Here is a 22517-nt window from a genome sequence, read left to right on the forward strand (position 1 = left end):
TGTGTGTAGAATAGAGAAAAGAATTTGAGTTGTAATATCATCCAAGGGAATAGCATACTGCCTTTCAAATGAAGGCATGGCATGGGTGGGATTAGAACATGGAGGATCTTGGTCATCTTTCTTGACGTTTTAGACAACACTGCCTTTACATGTTATTTATTGCCTGAAAGTGGAATGTAGGGAGAAATCTCATGTTTTTACACTTCCACAAGTATTGTTTTAGTGAAGTAGTTACATTGTGTCATAGAAGAGGACAAGCAGAGTCCTGGCTGCAAATTTAAGTGTCTCTTTTTTCCTGGTGGATTTCCTGTGGGGAGAGTTAGAGCTGATGTCAAACTTGATGTGGAGAAATTTGTAAAGAACGAAGTCTGCTGTGGTTAAGGCAGAAGGAGAATTTGATGGCTGGAAATGACTTCTTAGGGTATCTCTTCTCTTGGAGTTAGTCTGCTGTGCTCTTCCCGTTTACTTTAGAGGCAGTAAATTATGATGTCATCACGTAGAGAGTGACCTGTTATTTGGCTCTGGCTTCATAACATGAAGTCTTTATACTTCAAGGCATCTTTGCTGCAGTAGTCAATCAGTTTTTGTATCGCATACATTTGTAGAAAGCATCTGATTGTATTACAGTAGCTGGAGTAACACTTAGCTTGTTTGTCTAGGCCCTCCGAGATGCAGAGCGTGCAAAGGAACTGAAGAGAATGCACAAAGCTGTTCAGAAGAATCTACCACGGCCCTCAGAAGTAAGTGGAAACAAAATTCACTTTTAAGGAAAAAAAATAGAAATAAAGATGTTAACCATTATAGAAGGAAATACTGTCTAGGTAGATCATGAGAGAATGAAATCTTTGAGTATGCTGATTTCAGTGTTTCAGGAAACTTTCACATTGAAATTGTCATGAGGTATTTCATATGCACAAATGAAAGCACAATTGGGTGTTTGGATTGCTGTGTGCGTCACCCTGCAAGGGATTTTGACACCTGTTCTGCTTGGTTTAACAGATTTATAGAATTCATGCTCAGGTGGAGGTAAGTGAATTTAATGTCGTCTTTGGTGTGTATGTTGTTTATGAACTTTTTCTTTATTCCTGGGCAGGTTAATGAAACAATACTGAGACCCTTAAATGTGGAACCACCTCTAACAGACTTGCAGAAAAGTGAAGAGCTAATAAAGAAAGAGATGATTACTATGCTTCATTTTGATCTTTTACACCACCCATTTGGAGAACAGCCTAGTGGTAAGAAGGGGAAAGGCCCAGGATTTGGAAGCAACAATGCAGAACATATGGCTTACTTGGAACAAAATCCTTATGAGAAGTTCTCCAAAGAGGATCTCAAGAAGGTGAGAATTTTATGGCCTAATTACCAGTGACCTGATGTCTCCTTATGTCACGGTCCTGTAATCTTGCAAAAACAGGTGGATTAAAGCCTGCACAGAATTTAGTCAGGAGATCTCCAGAGGGTTGTATGAAGAGCTGAAAGGATAATTTAAGTGCATATTCTCTTTTCTGGGAGCTAATGTTAATCTAGACACTCAGCAGAATGATGAGGATGCTGTATTTGTCCAGAGACATTGTCCTTTAGATATGATTTTGAATGTGTTGTGATTGCTTCTCATTTTAAGTAAGGGTAGGAGCGATAATACTCCAACAGTTACCAAATTCTACTTTGCTGTTTCTAGAAATTGATGTTAAATCATTGAGACTTTAACTAGCTATGAGATCCACCTTCTGCTGCCTGTGTAGCTTGTTAATCCATAATTACTAAGCATGTCTTTTTCATAGCAGTGCAGGCTAAATATGACAGTGGTAACCAGTTTACAACTTCGAGCAGCAAATCAAGTTGTTTAATTATGCTTGTCAAGCTTGCTCCAACAGAGCTGTGCTAGTGCAGACCCTGCTGGGCTATGGCAACTGATCTTAAAGCATACCTGGTTAAAAAGCGCTGAATAGGCAGAGTAGATTGTTGCTGGATGAAATGAGTAGGCTGTCTGGGCACTCTGTCCTGTTTTGCATTGTAATCCCAAGTTAAATAGCAGTCCTGTACCAAGGGTTCTGGTTCGGGTTGTTCATATATTTAAGCAGCTACAGATGTTGCCTTTTGCTGCCAAGTGACAGATAGACAGTTCAGACACATAGTGCTGTGGTTAGCTCTTTCAAAGAGTTTCACCTGTGAAGTTGTGCCAGTAACCTTTGCCCAAATGCTTACAGGAATAAAAATGAGTGAAAAGGACAAAATCACGTGCCACCAAGTCATCTGTTTTATGAAACTCTTGCTATCTGAGACTTGCCTTCTGACAATAGCTGTGGTATCTCTACACCTAAATCCCATATTACCTTAAAGTGGCTCTAAAGATATACAAGCAGATTTTAAATCCTTCTCCTTGACCGTACCTGACTAATGAATCAAGAGCCTAAAATGAGAAACACTGAACAGTATGTACTTCCAATTTGCTGTTAAATGAAAAATTATACTTGAAGATTTCTGAGCAAGAGAAGTTAAAAATGGAAAATACAGTTAGATCATGAATTTCACTGCCCTGCCGGTGTCAGATTGTTCCCTTAGGAACACTGTCTGAGTGCTTTCTCTGGTTATTTTGAAGTGGAACGAGAGTTGGGTTTTCTATCACTTCCCTTAGAGACTGTTACACAGTCCAGTAGTTTTTGTCTGGAAACTTTATTCAGAGTCCCTGGAAATTTTGTCTCCTAAGTTATGGGCAGAAGTTTTTTGCATCCTTGCTCCTGCTTGCTCTCTAACATTCGGCATAATATTCCCTCTTTGTCTAATATCAAATTCAAACCAGGAAGTTTTCCTATCTCTGCGCTCTCATCTGGGGCTTGTTTATTTTCCTTTATTCCTTCATTTGTTTTTAGAACATCTTCCTACTAAAATCCCTTCATAAAATGTTCCTTTCTTTTCCTGATGTGTAGTGCTCTTTTGGGAAGGATTAGCAGTGGTGCTGAGCGCAGTATGCTGAGCTCTTAAAGCTGTGGAACTGTTGTGGTGCCACAACTGAATAGCCTTAAGTAGTTCCTCACAGTGTACGAATAGACGCTAATTGAAAGTGAACCTTCATAAGATTTAGCCTTGTTAGGTGTGGTTAGAGTACTCCTATTTTATCTGTCTTGAACCATTGAGGACAAGTAATTAATTTTCCTTTCCCCAGTGTCCCTGGAATCATCTAATCTGGTGATACCTGAATTACTCCTTGCAGTGAAATATCTACTGTGTAACCAATGAGGTCCAGATCAGCAAAGATAGTTTAGTTTTTTAGTTATAAATAAAACGGGAAGGACCTGGGTGCCTATGTAGTTTTGTGGGCCAGGCTCTTTGTCAGAAATACTGAGTTGTGAGAACAACATGAATCTTTTCAGTTCACTGTAAGTTACTTTGTAAACTAAACTGGAAACAGCAGAATACTCCTATCTTACTGGTAGTTCTCTAGCAATAGAATGTGTGTTAGTTAAAAGTCAGAGTAGTATTTCCTGCAATGGAGCTTATACAGCTCACCAGTTAATGTTTAGAGTTGACTTTCCAGGTTGTGTGGAGAAGGGCAAGCAAAAGGAAATGAAAAGTGATTTTTGTTTCATAGAACAGCTGCTTCTGTCTGTACAGTTCTCCCTCCCCGCAAGGTCCTTGCTTTTATCTCTTTTCTTCTGCAGTAAGATGAAGTATCTAGCTGTGCCACAGCTTTCATTAGCTACAGCAGAGTGATGTCAGGTTTGGCCAAATTATATAAAATGAGGGATAGTTGCGCTGTGAGTAGCCTTCTAACCTGGGTTTCATTTATAATCCACAGCATCTGTGTTAGATTTCATAGTTAGCTTACCCTGATGGTGAGCTTTTAGTATGAAAAGAGAAACTGCCCCCGTGAATTGCACACTGAAGGATTGAAAAGAGGAGGAATTTTTTTATATCCTGTGTATTGTAATTGCAATTTATTTCTCATCATTTCCAACAGGCACAGGATCTACTGGCACAAGAGATGGAAGTGGTAAAGCAAGGAATGGGGCATGGAGAGCTCTCAAGTGAAGCTTATAACCAGGTGTGGGAAGAATGTTACAGCCAAGTGTTATACCTGCCTGGACAGAGCCGCTACACAAGAGCTAACCTGGCCAGCAAAAAAGACAGGATAGAGTCACTTGAAAAGAGGCTGGAGGTCAGTGTCACTTTTCTCTGCTTTTTGCACCTGCTTTTTTTTTTTTTTTTTTTATTTCTCCCCGTGTGTTTTGTTTCTTTTTTCTATGTAAGAGTTACAGGTTACTTTATAAATCATTCAGGTCTTTTGGTGGGATTCCTTTGAAAAGGTTGTTGAGTATTCCCACACACAGTTTCTCTTTGCACTATTAGCTGTAACACTGCTCATCTCGCCCCCTTTATTCCCAACTGGAGAGAAGGTCAGGTTCTGCTCTCTCTTAATTCCATGTGGATTTTTTGCTGTTTTCTTAATCTCCGCTATTAGCGGATCAGATACCTGATCTTTCTGGTTTTGCACTTTGTCCTTGATAGCGGCCAGTATGAGATACTTCAGAGAAGGATGCTTAAAAACAATGTCTCTGTCCCAAAACCCCTCTCAAGTTCTCTTTCCAACTTAAGATTTGGTTTCTGATGGACTATTACATACATGAAGGTCCAGATAGTCCCGAATTCTTGCCAGACTGGCATCCTCTGTCAATTCCAGTGATTCCCTCCACAAAAGAGAACAAGGGATGTTTGTGATCCATTCCACTTTATCAGGAAATAGTAGGCTTCCTTATGAGTGCATTTTAAACTCAAATTTTGAGTTTGCTGTTGTGTATTTGCATAACTAATATTTTCTGCAAGTACAAAATGCCGGAGTTCAGATAGCAACGTCTCACCAATGTGTCTGCATGCAGTTTGAGTACTGTGGCAGGGCACTGGTACTAAGGGACCAAGAACTGAAACGACATCTTTTTCTGCCGAGTTGTGGAGTACAGCGTTCTCCAGCGTCAACATGCTTTCATTGGTTTATTCAAAATGCAACAGTCACAGGCCTTAACTCAACGAGGCATTAAGATTTGGTAAGGTGTCCTGGGATTGAGGGAGGTGTGTGTGGAGAGGAAATCATCTGAGGTATGGTGCACCAAGTAGAAGAAAGCAAATTCAAACCCTTTGACGCTGATTTCCTTGCCCTGTCCCCTCTCTAGAGTTTCACCCAGACACTCCCCACAAAACACAAAAATACACAGCTTTTATGATAAAAGGTAAGCTGGTTTTAAGTTGTTTCTTCCCACAGAAAACATGTGTTTGTTCAGACTTGCAGTAAGTCATTAACTGTTTTCCAAAATACATTTTAGACTAAAAGTCTCTCTAAATTATGCAGGCATGAGATTATTTTTTTCCATGGTAAAAGGAAACTTTTTTAAAAAGTTCTTCTGTATTTAACATCAACATAGCTACTGTTGCTAGAAGTAAACCTCCTCAAACAGCTATTACCACAGAAATAACATGAGAGGGAGGCCAGAAAGGCTGAATTTTCACTTGATTCATACATGTAAAACACAGCGTGAATGTGTGTTTTGTAAAGTCTGTCAGTCAAGAATGTCGTCCAGGTATAGACTCCCCAGTTGTTAGTCAGCCACTCGGGCCAGGAGCAGTTCACCTGCACGTAGCCCAGTAGCCGAGCGGTTTAGCGTTAGTGCCAGAGCACTTGTCGTGCTGATGCTCACCCAGCAGAGAGCACCATTGCCCTGCCCAACGCTGCCCGCCGGTTGACGCGCTCTCACATGCTCTGCTCTACTTTGTTTTCGCAAAAACAGTATCTGAGCGCAGCAGCAGCCAGCTTGCATGGCAGCGGGGGCTGTGCTGGCATCACGCCAGCCATCTGAGGACTGTACCTAATTTGTGTACAAATGCTTTTGAAATTTAAATATCTTATGCCCAAAACTACATTAGAAGTGCGTTATTGAAGTTGCAAAGTCAAACAGTCAAAGTTAGGGAATGCACAAACAGCCTTATTCTGGCAGCCTTAATTTGCCTATGCATATGCATTATGAGACAGTCTTTAATTTCATGATTACAGCCTGCTTTTTCCACAGACTCATTTACTGCACAGGGTGGATGGTGCTTGCTTAATGAGTAGCTATTGAATATTTTGTTTTCTCTTTATTGTTCAGTGTGTGGCCCTGTGCCTTTATGCTGCGCACTATTTCTGCAGTCTAAATTGCTTACTTCTGTGTGGGCTTTCTTACGCTGTTGATTTCTGTTTGTCTCCTCCCAATATTTGAATGAGTAGTTGGTGGTAGTGTGCTGATTAAGGATATTGAAGCAAAGAAAGTAAAGTCAAGTCATCCACTGATCAAACTCCTGTTGCATTTGCTCGTTCTGAAAGTGCTCATTGCTCTGTAGTCACAAGACAGTCACCCAGGAAGCAAAATACAGATCGGAGGTCTTGCCAAGAAAAAAAATTGGGTTTCATTTGCTACCAACATTGCCTGGGACTCCCTGGAAGACAGTTAACAAAATCCAGCTAGCCATGTCTACGATCAGTTGCTGCGATCATGAGACTCCATGTCTCGCTAATGTAGCTACGCCTCTTCAGACTAGCTGGGAGCTTGGAGCGCTGCTAGACAAGGCTGATTGCCTGCTGCACTGACAGTAAAGTGAGGGAGCAAGCTTGTGTATGTCTTCAAAATACCACACACCCCAATTCAGTCAGGCGCCCAGGGCCAGCAGAGCTAGCTGTGCCCCACACTGCAGGTGCAGTGAAAGTACTGCGCTGCCTTTCACAGCTCACTGGTTGTTGGGTGCAGGTGGGCTCGAGCTGAAAATCTCTCCCAAGTGTGTGCAAAATGCAGTTTAGTGCAGCAGTTGCCTGACCTATTTAAAAGGCCCCTTCTAAAAGTAAGATATACATATACAGTTTTCTAAGTATAGGTCACCAGCTGAATCATTTTTTAAATAATAAATAAGAAGTGTAGCGGTTTAGTGAACAAAAGAATATGCAATGAAAAAAGGACAGCAATTATTTTTTTTCCTAACCATTTCAGCGATGGCAAAACCCACCTTCATTTTAATGTTTTTCCAAGGAAAATTGTCTGAAAGCAATATCAGTTGAAATAGATATTTTAATGGGAAGTATCAGACAACCATAATGAAAAGCAGGGATATTAGCTCAGCTTTCAATACCCCAAGATACTTGCTTGTACTCTTAACTTCCTTTTGAGAGAAGAGTAGAAACTGTAAAATAGAGTTTGCCAGCAACAGAAACTGATGTTGGTCAGCTTTTGGGGCTGCCTCTTCCCCTTCATATTGCACTAAGATCATTAGGAAAAAAACGTGAGAGTTAAGTGATATTTGCTGGAGACAGCTGCACATCGGGTAGTCACTGTCTAATACTTCCATATGGGACTGCTAACACCCTGCAGATCCTGTACAAAAAAGCCAGCTATTTCTAGTGCTGTCTTCATTGCTCGGAGATTACTGGGTGGATTGATGGCATGGACAAACAGTCGTCTTTCTCTAATTGGCCTGTTTTCACTGCCTGAGTGATTTAGTGGTGGCAGCCTTGCATATGTTGACATGACATTTATCTTTCTGAAATTGATGGTGATATCACAAACAGATTTGTGCTGTTATTGATGGACTTGAGGAGGCAAAGTGGAGCAGTTGTGGAGAGCTTCTGTTTGGCTGGATATCCTGTCCAGGCATCATCAGCAGTAATGCACAACTCAGCAACAGTTTTAATACTGGAATGTACTGCTATGTATTAGTAATACTTTTCACTTCTCCTTTATTTTGAGGATTTTGGACTCTTTGAATGTGTTACTTAACGTGGCTTAAGAGTGTTGCAAGATTAGTATGTGAACTTTTTTGCATTACGGATGGGGAGTTTCAGGTCCATGCAAGGGAATCCCTGTGACCTCACTATGTGTCTGTGATACAGCTTAGATTTGCTTGAATCCTGGTGGAATTTTCTGATCTTTCCAGTAGCTTCTAGAAGTCTAGCGTGTTTGTTCAAGGCTAGGCTACATTGCTTAGCTAGTCATTTCAGAAATGGGAGTTTTCTGATGCTCACAGTTGCATTTAGTAACTGCTTCAGTTCTCTGCAATACCTTGTACTCCCTTCTCTTCCAAGCAATATATTTAGAAAGAAGAGCATTCCTACCTAAAGTGTATGTTCAACTAGGAACCTTATCAGATTAAATGAGATAGTAGAGGCATCTATTTAACAAGGTAGTTGCTTCCCTTCATAGTTCATAACGTAGAAACTTCCTGCCAGTATTACTTTTCCTTTGAAGATGGTTCGTAGCATACAAATATTTTTATTAAAACTGTGGCAGTTGACATCATCATTTCAGTTGATTGCTAAATTATAAAAAACACTATTGAAAGTCTACAGGGGAGAAAGCTCTAGTTATACTATATATGCAAAGCATAGTAAATTATCTATTCTTTGCAATATCCAGGGTACACCAAGATGGTAATTTACCAGACTAAAGTGTCCATTTTTGTTTTTGGTTGCAGCCCAAGTCCTCTGAATTAATTTACATTGAAAACCAGCTGCTTAGCTGGAGTTTTATGGGTTGCATGTTACACTCTGCTGCAAGGTGTATCACTTACTAGTTTATTGGAGATTATATTTTAATTTCTCTCTAGTTTACATGCTTCTAAAGCTTGCAGTTTCTTTTGGATTTTCAGGTGTGCTGTTACTGAGAAAACACCTGGAGAAAATAAGAGAATTTATAAGACTAGGAGTAGAGAAATTACTCATAAAACTAAAATATGGTGGAATCCCTGAGTAGTCTGCTTTTGTGAACACATATATTCATTTGTACTACTGTGTTGCCATTGTGAAATATGTTTGTGGTTTTGTTTTTTTTTTTAAATAAGGTCTGTTGGCAATGTAGTTGGCATCAGAGGGTCACATCTGAGGGTTATCGGTGGTCTTCACTGTTAAGCTGCTCAGAATCTGATAGAGCTCACTGTTTATGCAAGACCACTATTGCGGTGTCTGATCTCTGTTTAATGTACAGTTGATCATCAGAGTACATATATATAGCGTGGCAATTCCAGAGTGTATATACTTCTCCTGGGCAACACAGATACATGGCAGATCCCTTAAGAATTGTCTTTACCTGTGCGTGAAAACACTTTTACTGTTTACCAGAATGGTTAGAATACAGTTTGTGTTATAGCTGGGATGCTCTAACATTTTAGCTGGTGCCAAAAAGGGTCAGTGCTACTTACTTTTCTCTAGCTGCCCCTTGCTATTACCTCTGACCTTATACCAGTGTTCTTATAACTCTGTGGTAATCTGGATCAGTTCATTGAATTGGCAGGAAAAAAGTTATTTTTAGATTAAGCAGCAGACTCCTTTCCACAGTAGCCAGATATCAGATCGGCTTAGCTATAACACATCAGGTATTTGCTTGCAGAATTTTGGAATATTTGTGAGATCCACAGTGAAGATAACCCATAACCTATAATGAGGAAAGCGATAAATAAAAGGTTTTGTATTGTCAAGGAGAACTTATGTCTACAGTAGGAAAAAATACCCTGCCAGGGAAGATAAACGGATTTAGCCAGAAATCTTGTGTTTCCTTTCTAGTGTAGGTGAGTATTCGTTGCCTATTTTTGAGCAAGTCCCATGAGTTCAGATTCGATACACCTTATTTTAGCCTCCTAACACAAAGCTGCAGTTGCCTTAGGCTCCCTTTGTTTTTGGTAGAGAGACAAGCACCTCCTGAGAGCAGCTTGGCCCATTTAACAGTTGAATTTCCCTCTTGAGTTTCCTGTTTTTCTCTTTTATTACACAGGCACCTAGAGCACCTCAGATCAGTGAAACGAAACTAGGTCTTAATGTCTCCCTTGGTTCCTCTGTCATTGGAACAGGAGTAAGGTCTACCTTAGGGGTTTCTGTGCAGTTTTGTTTGCGAAGCACTTGTAGACCCGTGACTGAAAATCACTACCTAAAACTACTAAATCTTTAAGTGTACTTGTACTACCTGGAAAGTTGTCGTTTCCATTTCGAGCTTGTTGAGTCAAACTAGAGCCTTACATCTTTACGTGTTGAAAGTCTGAAAAAAAAACCCCATTGTCCTTTAGGTGAATTAACTTATTACGTCCTTGGTTTTCCCCACAAATTACATCTGCAGTTAGCAGCTACTCCCCCCACCCCACCCCCCAAAACCTTCATCACCATGAGCAGGAAGGAGGAAAGCAGATCTAGTTTTATTCAAATGTAACTAGTCAACTCTTAAAATAATGACATTTCCCCCACTGCCAATTTAACAGCTTTGGGAAACAGAACTATACTTTTGCTGTTAAACAGTTATTTTCAGAGGAAAATGCTACTAGTTGATTTTATACCAGTTCTCTTACTATTGACTTACTTTGGGACCTTTGAAAGGAAGCGAATGAGCGCCCGTAAAAGGGTTCTTCATATTCTTATTTCTGTGATCTTGCCTATGAGTCTGAAATTTGTCTTCAGGTTGGACCGTTGTGCTAGCCTTTCTTCTAAGGTCATAATTCAGGAGGGCTGGATAACTGTTTTTGTATAGAAGAAAGTCTTTTTCTGCATGTCCTCAGTCCAGGATGTGCCAAAACATTGGAAATCAGCAGTGAAAAAGTTGTTTAAAAATAAGCTTAGACTGCATAGCAGTTACTTTTTCCTTGGCCAGTTGCTCATAGTATGATGGGAGGTTTTTTCCCTTCATGTCTAAAACCATTGATTTCCTCTGTAGTGGTAGGTGAAATCAGATTTCACATTTGGAAAGGGAGTTCCTAATGGGAACTTACGCACTTAGAAACAAAGTTCAGCATTGACAGAGCTCTTCATTGCAAAAGGCCTTTGCACACCATCACTCTTGAAAACTATGTTTGGACAGAGAAAAGTATAAATTGATACGGTCTTTTGCTGGAAGCCCCCTCTTCTGCAGACCTGTCGCTCTGTAAAGCCTGTCCTAATGTGTCAGAACCTGCAAATGTTGGGCCAGTGTGAGTTGCTGCTCACAAAGTAACTCGCTTCATTTATACTTGTGTAATAGTAGCTGCTGGAATAGAGTACTAGTGACTGCTGCAAGCTCATCATGGGGCTTCTATGTACTGAGAGGGAACCAGGCTGTTTGCTAACTTGTTTATTGCGTGAGCTTCCACAAGATTGCTAGCCTTTCCCTGGAAGAGACCAGTCGAAGAACTCTGGGTTTGCAGTGATAGTTTTTGAAGGTAATTACACTGTGCTCGCTGCCATATTATCTCATCAAACACAGCAGTGACCCATGTTTGCTTACAGTTAATCAAAGCTGTTAGCCTGAGGTAGTTGTTGCTGTCTGTGATCTTAGTGTAATTTTTTTTTTCCCCAGGGAGAGGTAGAGAGTTTTCAGAAAAGCTTTGTAAAAATAAATTATTTGGTTTTCTTCTTAAACTGTGCTCTTCTAGATGTGTTTCTACTGTGATTGTGATATATGGGTATCACCGATAATACTGCTAGTCTTAGAAGCAGTTCCCAAATAAAAATATTCAGTGGGCTTTAATGTCATCATTGTAGATCAATAGTGACTGCTAACTTATCCAGTAACTTTCTGGATTATTCTAGATCTAGATAGTTGGATGCTGTGAACTTCTGTGGGAACACTTGCTCTTGATGTACCCTGTACTGCCTTTGCTCAACAGTCCTACCAACTCGTGTTATGACGTTTGAAGGCAAGTGGTCACAATTTCTGAAACATAGTTCATGTGGAGATTGCTCTTGGATTATTAGTTTTGACTGTGAGTAGAGAGAATAGCCTTCTGCAGATATCAGTAAGTCATAATGGTATCTGTTCTACATAACAAAGTACAAGATAGGTGTTTATATTGAGGCTTCCCTATTAAATTGGGGAAAGGTAGCTTTATATTCCCATGCAAGCTTTGAACATTTGGTCTAGTTTCAGCTGTGAAGTTGCAGTTGCATACCAGCAGTGCCTTAATTTGAGGATCAGCTATGACTGAATCTTTCCATGAAAAATGTTGTGTGATCCCAGTCGATTAGAATTAAACCCTACTTTGTCATCTCTTGAAAGTTACATACTCTGTCCCTTTTTGACTGCTCTGATACTGATCAGCACCTTTTCTTAACGATCCTCGTACCCCCTCATACGTTAAGTGAGCATCTTCAGTGTCACAGCAGAGTCCTGAAATTGTGTCAAGCCATGGAGTGGTTTCAGTTGATTAGCTGAGCTAATGCTAGTGTTGATGTCAGTTTGATAGACTGAGCCCATATTGTTCTACACTGGAAATGCAATTTTTTGTTTGATAGTAACTCTAAGCCTCAGTTTCCAGCAGAATTGACTGTTATCTTTTACTAACTCAGAGGTGAGAGGCAGGCTCTACAGAGAGTTTTGCCTGGTCAAACTGTAGACAGATGAAACAGTGTTTCAAGCCAAAAAATGGAGAATTCTGTCCAAGAGCATGGAAGTGGAAAAATATTTTTAAGTAGAGCAATTAATGAATTTTTGTTTATAAACGTGCTGTTGTAGAGTGCACCACCAAGCTTGTAGTGTTACGGTCATCATTGTCCCTGGGGTGGTTTGAACTGCTGGTGAAACCTGTTCAGTGTAACTTGGTGCTGAGCAGAAGGTTGTCATCTTAGTGTGCATTGTCTCATCCCAGCTACTCTGGCTGACTGAGCCAATATGAGGCAAGTTCACAGACCCTGCTATTTAAATTAAGTTCATCCAGCTCCTGCCAGCAGAATTGAGTATGGGAGGGCCACTTGTGGGTCTGAGGTGAGGAAGGAAGTTACAGTAACATTTGGAGTAGTCCTATATAGGTTCCAAGAGTAACCTATTCAGCCAGCGTAGCTGAAGCTGGCAGAGGATTTCTCTGCACAACCTAAGCAGCTTTATGATGATATGTTGATTCTCCAAGGTCATGGAACAAGTTGGTTTACTTTTGTCTATGGCTCTGGTAAGAACATGCAGCAGTTTTTCTTCCATGTTTTTTTAATCCATCAGGCATGATTAAGAAGATCAATTAGAAGACAAGAGAGCTTAATGCTGTTTAGAGATTACCAGAAGCTCCACATTTATTGGAAGGAAAAAAAACAGTCAGTACAGGGAAAAACAGCCCTTTGAACTGAGGAGGGGTGTCCTCAGTAGACTTAGTGAGATGAGGAATTGTGAAAATGCAGTTTTGAAGGCACTTGAGCCCTTCCTTCCTCAGGGTCATTTTTTCTTAAATCTTTCCCAGTGGATGTTTGTTCTCATAAGCAGTCTTTCCCTGTTCTTTGTTGTCCTTAGTTAAACCTTACAAGTAACCTCCTATCTCGAATTTCCTTGCCAAATTTAAATCCCTCTTCCTTTCTCAGTGGACATAAGAACAGACTAATTTTTCACAATGATCTTTGGGATATTTAAAACATGTTGTTGTGTCTTTCTTCATTTTCTCTATTTTTGTTAGATGGAGAAAAAACAAACAAAAACCCCCTGTTTTTTCTGTCAGTCTCCCTTTTCTAGATCATGTTTTATAAACCTCTGATTATGTCTGTTGCTCTGTTTTGGATCTCTAGTGTAGTACTGAAAACTGAACACAACTCTACTAGGCGTGAGGGAAGGCTTTTACATAAGAGATTTGGGATGGGATGAGGCTCTCACACTTGCCCTAACATCATATATCATTTTACCCTATGTCTGTACACGCTGTTCTCGTTTTGCTGTAGCTGGTACAAAAGTCAGTGGAACCAAAGCCAGCCAAGGAGCAGTACAAAATAAATAACTAAGTGGAGAAATCTTTCAAATGTCTTTACATTTTCTGCTAGGTTCAGGGGGGAAATGGCTGTCAGATTTTACTGAAAGCTATTTCTTAGCTTTAAGAAAATAATGTAGACTACTGTTTAAACACACCTCTTCATAACTGCTTGGAATTTTTAGCTTGGTATCTGAGCCTTAAAATTTTACGAAGCTTGAACTAAAATTATATGCAGTTGTTGGCATTAATGCAGCAGTCAGCAATTTTTAATAAATAGTATTTGTTACAAAAGCTGAGACCTCCTTTTGACCTTTTCGTAGTAGGTCCTAAAATCTTATAGTTGGGAGGGAGGAGGAAAGGTGGTGAGTGTTCACATTTTTCTCTATAAGCAGAGAAGGAAGAAAGGGCTGTTATTTCTGCGTTTAGGTACTTGGGAGGCTTTTTTCTTTTTCTTTTTTTTTTTCTTTTCTTTTTTTTCCTCTTTTCTTATTTTTCTTTTTACAGCAGTGAGGCCTGTGATAATCCGAGATAGACAAGGAACTGAGTACAAAAGCAAGGACTGAGTAGCAGTATACAACCTAAGGAGCTCTAGTAGTTAAAAGTAAGAATCTATATTCAGAACAACTCGGAAATATTAAGTCCAATTCTCATTGTCTGAAAATTTCAAGAGTTCTTAAATAATCAGCATCTGATACTATAATAAGCATTAGATTTGAACTGGCTTTGGTTTTTCTTGGAGAAAAAAAATGCTTTATTATATCTCATACATTAAAACAGTACACATTAGGTTGGGATTGATCCACCTGACCTTAGGTAATGGTGTCTGAGCAAAGCAGTCTGTGCTCCCGTCTTAGTCGGTGAAAAGCACTTCAGTGGCTTGCTTAGTCTCGTTCTGAGGCCCTGGATCAGATGAGCCATGCCCTAGAGTTGCCAGTTTCTCTTCTGGTTATGGAAAGACCTCGGGTGACAAGCTCGGATGTTGATGTCTAAAACCAAGCAACGTGAATCCCAACTGAAGTGTGTAAAAGTGCGAGACCAACCCATACTGCCACTGCTACTGGTGATAGAGCATGCAGATAATTCAGGACTTCTGACCGCAGTGCCCTGCTCCAGTCTCTTTTCCTTATGGTGGAGAGAGCGCTTATAACTGTATTATGTCCTCAGGTACTCAATATTTAACATTTTATTAAAAAATTAGGTTGTTGACAGATCTTCACTCGGGACGACAGAATAGTGGAATTTTTCTCAATGGTCTTTTTAACCGGTTCTAGAAAAGTGACTCCTGATTGAAATTTCATTTCACACCAAGCATACTCTACGTTGTCTGTAATGCTGTGAAACGACATGGGACAATTGATCTTTGTTACATTAGACCTCTGTTACAAACAAAATTCTGTTTGCCTGTGCATCCATCTATTCCATGATCTCTAAATGTCAGTGGCTCTCAACACACATTTTTCATCCAAGAAACAGTAATTGGAAAATAGTTCATTTACCACACAGCTGTATTTGTTGTTGCAGTAATAGCATATTATTTACCAGTGAAGACATTTAAAGCTTTCATACTTTTCCATCAGAGAGTATCCTCACAAATCCCTAATCTATTTATTTAATTTTCTCTAGATTTATATAAATATTGAAAAAGAGGCGCCTTTCTGTATGCTTAAAGCACCTTGGGCATAGCTTAAGTCTACATTGCAAACAGAATCTGAAAAGCATAGCAGTCTGCATCTCTCTCCCCAGGAGCAAACTAGACAGCTTAGAAAGTCAAATTTCTCTTTCACTCACCCATTAACAGTTTGCTCCCTTGACCATTCGCTTTGTTTATCTCTGCACACCTACTAAAACTGTTTTAAATGAGTGTATAAATTGTTAAGGAGTAGGGCATTTTACAGAAACACGCAGCTGTGCGATAGAGTGTCCTTTAATAAAGTTGGAAGGTTTGAAAGGTTGATGAAATGCGCTTTGCAATAGCTTGGTGCATAAGGCCGTGATGGCTGCACTAGTCCTGGTGGCTGGAGTTGTCTGGCTGGCTGTAGTGACCACTGTAGGGACAGATCAGAAAGTAGTTCCTTCCCAATGGAGTTTAGTTTCATTGGTAAAAGATGATATCTTGGATAATTGTAGGGTTTGAAGCAGTGAAAAGCTTCTGCTTCTTGGTTGATCAGTGGTAATTCCTTTGTATGTAAGAACGTTCACCAGCAAAGCTTTGGTTTTTAAAGAAACGAGGCAAGGTTGGGTGATTCCGCTACTGTGGTTCCAAGTTAGGCTTTTATATTCTAACACTTGAGAAACTTACACATTTGTCTTCATCTCCTGTACTAATATGTCTTTAACTGTGGCAAAAATGAAAATCTGAGAAGCCCGATTCTTTTTTTGTTGAGTTTGGCATCTTTCACACAATGCTTTCTGAAAAAAGGGTGGTATTTTTTTTTTTTTTAAAGGAAGTCGCATAAAAAATACCCAACCAGGAACCTTATGTCCATATTTAGAGATGTGAAATGCTACACCTCTCCACAGTTTTGCTCAGTGGTATAATCCTGTGTTAGTTTGTTGGTTTGTGATGCAGTGTTAAAGATTTATTTGATGCCGTCTATCAGGCTTTAAAAATGCTGATGGCTATTTCATGCTTTTACTGCTCCTTTAATTTTGCTCCACTGAATACATGTATAAAAATATGCAGAGGCTTCTGTTACCTTTGCTATTTAAAAATATCATATAAAACATTTATAACATGTTAACATGAATATGCTTGTTTATTTGCGTTGTGTCCCCTTTGGCAGAATTTTGTAATTTGTATCACTTGTCCATTTCTGGATTATGTCTGGATTATGGTTTTAGGAGACTGACCTGGACAACTTTGGGGAAACGAAGACTTCCAAATCCAGGGCACACCAGGCAGCACTTACCGGAATGATACAGGAGAGAGAGCTTCATGTCTAACATGCCAATTGCTTTGTGGTTTTGATACCACATTTTAATCTCATCTCTTTGTCATATATGTTGTGTACGCTATTGGACTGTAAATTGTGGGGGTTTGCTTCTGGCTTTTGCCACTGACCTTAGGCAGCTGATTCATTGTGCTATCTCAGTATTTGTCTGTTAGCTAAAGATAACCTTACCTTCTTGCTGTGAGATCCGTAAAGGAAAAGCCCTGTGCAAAAGCAGTGTTACTAGAGAGGCCACCGGGGAGCCTCAGGTTTTTGGTATGGTGCAGGAGGGAGTAATGTTTCACCATTACAGTAATGTAGTAAAGCTGAATGGGAGATCTTACAGATAGGTGAGGGTACTTTATTTTAAGACAAAACCAATTTCATTTATTTGCAGCCTCATACTCACATGCTTACAAACACTAAGACACATAATCGTGGAATGGTTTGGGTCGTAAAGAACCTTTAAAGATCATCTAGTCCAATCCCCCTGACATGGGCAGGGACATCTTTCACTAGATCAGGTTGCTCAAAGCCCTGTCCAACCTGACTTTGAACACTTAATCAAGTAATCTGTCCAACATTCAGCTACCGAGACATTTGAATCCAAGGATCTTTCTGAGATGCTTTATGATGACACCAGGAATGAAGGGTCACCACCTGTTGAGTTCTCATCCTGGCACCTGGGTTCTTCTTAGGATGGTGACCATGGGTTTTTTTTGTTTTGTTTACCTTTCATATCTTTTAGAAGCAGACAGTAGTTTGTGTGTCCATCCTTTCCCACTTCTGTGAGTTACCAGGATTTAGTCTTAGTCCTTTGTCTCCTGATGTGGCTGTCCTGAGAAAGCGCGTGCAGATGGTGGTAGAATTTAGTTAACATTCTAATAGTCCTTCTGCTGTTCCTTGCAGTGCTTCCATGCCCCAACATTGCCATTCATTTGCCACTCAGACCAGTCTAAATGTTTTCGTTATGGTTCTCTGCAACAGAGAGACAGATTCAGAGCTGCCTTAATGTTCCCAATTGCTTTTTACTTTATGGAATATGATTTAGGTGAGTCCTTTTGGGATAGGCAGAAGGATTGAAAGATGTGGCTGGTTTTGCAGACTTAAGAATACGATTTTGAAAAGGAGGAACGTAATAGTTTTTCTTTATTAAGGCAAAGAACATCTCCTGTGCAAGTGGGATGTGGCGTAGGAAGCTATCATGTGACTTGGCTGCTTACTTAGCTCAGCAACTGCAACAATTCCTCTCTATAAAGCTGTACTTGTATAGTGTGTCATCACCCCTGTTTTGGCTAGTGGACTTCACCCCTGGAATAATGTATTTACATTGTAAAGGTTTTAATCCAGATATCTAGGCTGTTGTAAAATGTCCAGTATGATTTGTTAATACAAATCAAAGAACTTGACCAACTCGATACAGTTCCACAGATACATTTTTACTACTTTTTTTTTTTTCCTCTTGACTTTTGAGTTCTGGATAAATAAAACAATTCTTGGCTTCCTTCTGACAGATAAACAGAGGTCACATGACAACTGAAGCAAAGAGGGCTGCCAAGATGGAGAAGAAGCTGAAGATCTTGCTTGGTGGTTACCAGTCTCGAGCAATGGGCCTCATCAAACAATTGAATGATTTGTGGGACCAAATCGAACAGGCACATCTGGAGCTGCGTACTTTTGAGGAACTGAAGAAACATGAAGATGCTGCAATCCCTCGGAGACTGGAGGTGAGATTCCTAAATGTAATACCTTAGGTCAAATACAGGCACTTTGTCGAAAAGATGTTTTTACAGTGCATGGGCTCTGAGTTTCACAGCCTGAGTTTGTATCAAGTTTTTAATGGTCTTTTTAAATTATACTTTTGGCTATTACCAGACTCCTCTGCCACTGACTTCAATATCAAAGATTCTGTGATATATATATTAGAAGCTGGGACTAATCTACTAGTGTGTTCTTTAACTTTGTTTTTATTTTATTTCCTTGTGTGGTTTATTTTATTAATCTTCTGCAATGCGTATCAGCAGAAGTTCCATATCTATCTTAATTTGGCTTGTTTTGTTTTTAATTACTGTTAGAACTTTGGGTAGATCTGAAACTTGTGTGAAGTGTAAAGCCTCCTACTTAAAAGTCAGTGGACCAAATGCCAGGATATACTACAGGAGATTCTCCTTTCTTTTCACATGTTGGTTGTATTACTGCCTGAAGCTAACGTTGTCATCAGACTTGCAGATGGCTGGACTTCTGGAAAGCCAATGCTGAAATGGGGTTATTGTACCGATTTAAACACAGCTCTCAGTTTCAGAGGCTGAGCAGTTGTTCTGTAATTATAGTTTTGAATAACACCACCTGCCTTACCGGCCTCTAACTGGTTGGCATGGCTTTGAGGAGGAAGATAATCTCTTTCTCTTAAGCAGCCTTAACGTCAGCCCAGAACTACCAGAAACAGGTACACTGAGATACCTGAAAACAATGCCTCAGAGACACTGTTCTTAGTTTAAGGATCTCCAGGATATTGTTCTCGGCTTTATTCAGCTAAGAACGCAACCCTCAACCAAGACTCAGTCCTAGGCTTGAGCCAGTGCCTGGCTTGCTTTCCAAGAAATAAGTACTCATCTGAGCACAATTTTTCTTTTAATTCTTTTTTCTTTCAGAAGAGAGGGTTCCATTGAGTCTCAAATCTTCTCAATCACTTGCTATAAAAAAGATAAAAAGTATCAGTTCTTAAAACTGATTTTGTGAAGGCAGTTTAGAAATGCTGATAGATGTGTGTACAAACTCAGAAGTGATTAGTTGATTTAGTAAAAGTTAACAGTAAAAATGTATTAAATAGCTTGATAGCTACTAATAACACCTGTTTTTAGTAAATGGCACTTTACTCAGGGCTAATCCTCAGACTACATTTACTGTTTCTTCTGACACAAGAGTGAAGGGAGATCAAATGAACTAGCAGCTGGCAGTTTTAGGACAAGCAGTAGTTCTTCATGCCCTGTGTGGTTAGTGGAAGAAAGCCGGTGGAAGGCCTCGTTGCAGGATGCAGGGTTAATTAGGAAGATTACCCAAAAAAGGTTTTGAACAAACTCATGGAAGAAGAATCCATGCATAACTGTAAAATACAATGCACTGCTTGTGGCAAGTTTCCAATTTGAAATCTCTCCTGTTGAAGCATTTGATGTTAATTGCTGTCAAAAACAGAGTAAGATACCTGACATTTGAAGTGAGATAACTGTGATTCTTGATGCTCTACATCAACTGCTCTGTTTTACATTTGTATTTAAAGTAAGTAATTTTAGCAATGTCCTGTCTCAGTTCTGACCCCTTCCTCTGAAGGAACTAAAATACAACCTTTGGTAGAGATCTTCATGGGTGTGACTATTGGAAAAACTGACTAGTTGCTTAATTATGTTTTCCTTACAGTGTCTGAAGGAAGATGTGCAGCGACAGCAGGAGAGAGAAAAGGAGCTCCAGCAGAGATTTGCTGACTTCATGTTGGATAAAGAGACTTTTCAAGCAAAGTATTAAAGCACAAAATTCCATTCGTCACTGATGTAACATTTTTAAAGTGTACAGATACTTCTCCAGCAGCTTTTGCCATCAGTTGCAGAAGTCAAGTGTAGTCTGCTGTTTGCATCTTGTCAAGTTTTGTTCCTTTAATGAACTATTCCAAATGCTCTAGGTATGAATGGCTTTGGCCAGTATTAAAAATTGGATTGAAATGTCAAAAATTTTATTAAAAGAAAAAAAAAATCACTGGTATGATTTTAGCCATGTCTTCATTTGCTAGGGTTATCGCATTATTCCTAGTGTTCTATCAGTCTTAAGACCTGTAAGATACATGCCTGCAGAATAATGTCTTTTGAATAAACCTGGAATGTTAAAAAATAATTAAGAAATAAAATGCCTGTCTTTTAACTAAAATTTAATCCTCCCCTATCGCAGGCCTTTTTTGTATTTCTGGTAAATTGTCTTTTTTTCCCTTCCCCTGCTGCTGCTTTTATTTTCCAAGATTGTAATTTGTAATAGGAAGGACCTATGCGGGATAATTGTGGTCCATGTAATACCGTGTTCCCGATTCTTCTCTGTGCATGTGACTAAACACTCCCATTTTTATCAAGACGTTCAAATGGTCATACTGGCAGTAAGCATAACTTCACCATCCTGAAAACAGGTTTAAGTTTTATAAAAGCACCCAGCATAGCCTAACTGTTCCCATAGATTTCAGCAGAAAATGTACCCTTAAATTTTCTAAGTATTAATGCTTTTAAAATCATCTGTGCATAATGCGTGTTCCCTCCATCTGGTTGAACCTTTTTCTGCTGACTTTTATACAGTGGGCTGAAGGACTTGGGTAACATCATAGTTCTGCCTTGGCCCAGACCTTCTGGAAGATGGTTGCGGAGCCTATGTAAGTCCATATGTCTTACACATCACAAGCACTGCAACTCAGTTGCTTGTTCTGTTCGGATTTTAGAATTGTCCTTTGTTGTGTTCTGGCTCTGATCAACTGGTGTCTTCAAAGCACCTCCAGGTCACGGTGTGAATTAGCGTAGGCCAGGGACACTGGGAATGCCCAATAAGCAGTGGGGATGTGGCCAGCCCTGGTAGCTTAACTGCATGTGTCTATGCTGTGCCAGTTAGCCTGAGTGCTGGGGAGCACGCCCTGGACATGGTTGAGTTTGCTACTGCAGACACGGACACATCATCTCACAAGGTCACCCTTCCACGCCATCGTTTAGGGGTTTATGGAGTACATCCTGAGCACACAGTACTTTTGAGATCCTTGGTGGTATTTCCTGCTGCTCCTTGGGAGTTGGTTACTCAGCGTGCTTTGTTGCCCAGAGCAGCCACGGAGTGGGGTGGAGAAAAGCTCCCAATTTACTCCTCCTCTCCTCTCACCACATCTCAACAGGTTTTCATTTTGTCGCTGCTTTGACTGTTCTTCTGAAGGGTAAGGATGGGATTATTGAAAGGGGTGAATGCATTATTTCCTATTCATTGAGGTACTTTTCTAAATCTCATCCAAAATCTTTCTCTGAGTACTGTTTTGTCAGACCACACTTGAGTTAGATGTTACTGTTTAAAATTTTGTCAGCTATTCCCAATGCTTTTAATATATGCATTTGCCAGAGTCAGGCATCTTATTAGAGGATTGCTTTCATGTTTTTATTTTTGTGGAAGTCATCACTTCAGGGATCCATCTTATTTCCAGCTCTTATGCTTTGGGTCTTTAGAGCAATTTTTTGTGGAAATGCATAGGGAAAAAGGCAAAACTGTATTGTTACAGCACAGAATTCAGCAATTAAATAGATCCAGTTGCATGCATCATGCAATTTTGCTTGTACATATTTGAATTTAAATGAGGACTTCATTGTTTGCTGTTTTACCATGTTACAGAATGTCACTTTGTTTAGGCCTTGGGAATATCACTGGGGGACACTGTCAGGGTTCTGGTTGTGTAGCTGTTTAAATGCCATCCAGGGTGATCAACGGTAGAGAGATTTTTTTAAAGGCAACCTGTCTGATTTCTACTGATCACTGGCGGGAGTAGGTACACAGCCAGCCTTGGAATATCTTTCCCTTTACTCACCAGGACATCATTCTTCTGAAGTATTAATGCAATTATAGACTACATACTTCTAGAAATGTGTTAAATATTTAACTAAACCAGAGCACATCTGGAAAGAAGTATTAAGCATCAATCTTTTAGCATATGGGGTATTTTAGCTTGGATGGTTATACCCAAAAGGAAAAATCATATAAATGCGTATCATGACAGTTCTTGTGGTTGTGTGGTAGCTAGAGATATTAACAGAAAACCCTTGTAGGTTTACCAATACCACAACTACAATTATTTCCTTTCTTTTTAGGGCTGCAGCAGAGCCCCTTTGATGTTTCCTGTATTTT

The 22517-nt window shown here is 39.8% G+C and overlaps 1 protein-coding gene across 2 annotated transcripts in view; it reads left to right on the forward strand.

Annotated features, from left to right (window-relative positions):
- Positions 1-22499, forward strand: part of CDC5L (cell division cycle 5 like) — a 37498-nt gene extending 14999 nt beyond the window's left edge. Inside the window, exons 12-17 of one of the 2 annotated variants that reach the window (XR_012672854.1) lie at positions 660-740; positions 1094-1339; positions 3959-4156; positions 18131-18343; positions 20031-20289; positions 22481-22499. Coding sequence is in view for 1 of the 2 variants with exons in the window: in XM_075144897.1 (XP_075000998.1) it covers positions 660-740; positions 1094-1339; positions 3959-4156; positions 18131-18343; positions 20031-20135 (843 nt within the window). In the remaining variant the exon portion in view is untranslated. Of the gene's footprint in view, positions 1-659; positions 741-1093; positions 1340-3958; positions 4157-18130; positions 18344-20030; positions 20512-22480 lie in introns of those variants that run through there. The other variant, XM_075144897.1, reaches the window with a different exon arrangement.
- Positions 22500-22517: the final 18 nt, after the last annotated feature.

The sequence above is a fragment of the Calonectris borealis genome, chromosome 3, assembly GCF_964195595.1.
Source record: "Calonectris borealis chromosome 3, bCalBor7.hap1.2, whole genome shotgun sequence".
Lineage (NCBI taxonomy): Eukaryota > Metazoa > Chordata > Aves > Procellariiformes > Procellariidae > Calonectris > Calonectris borealis.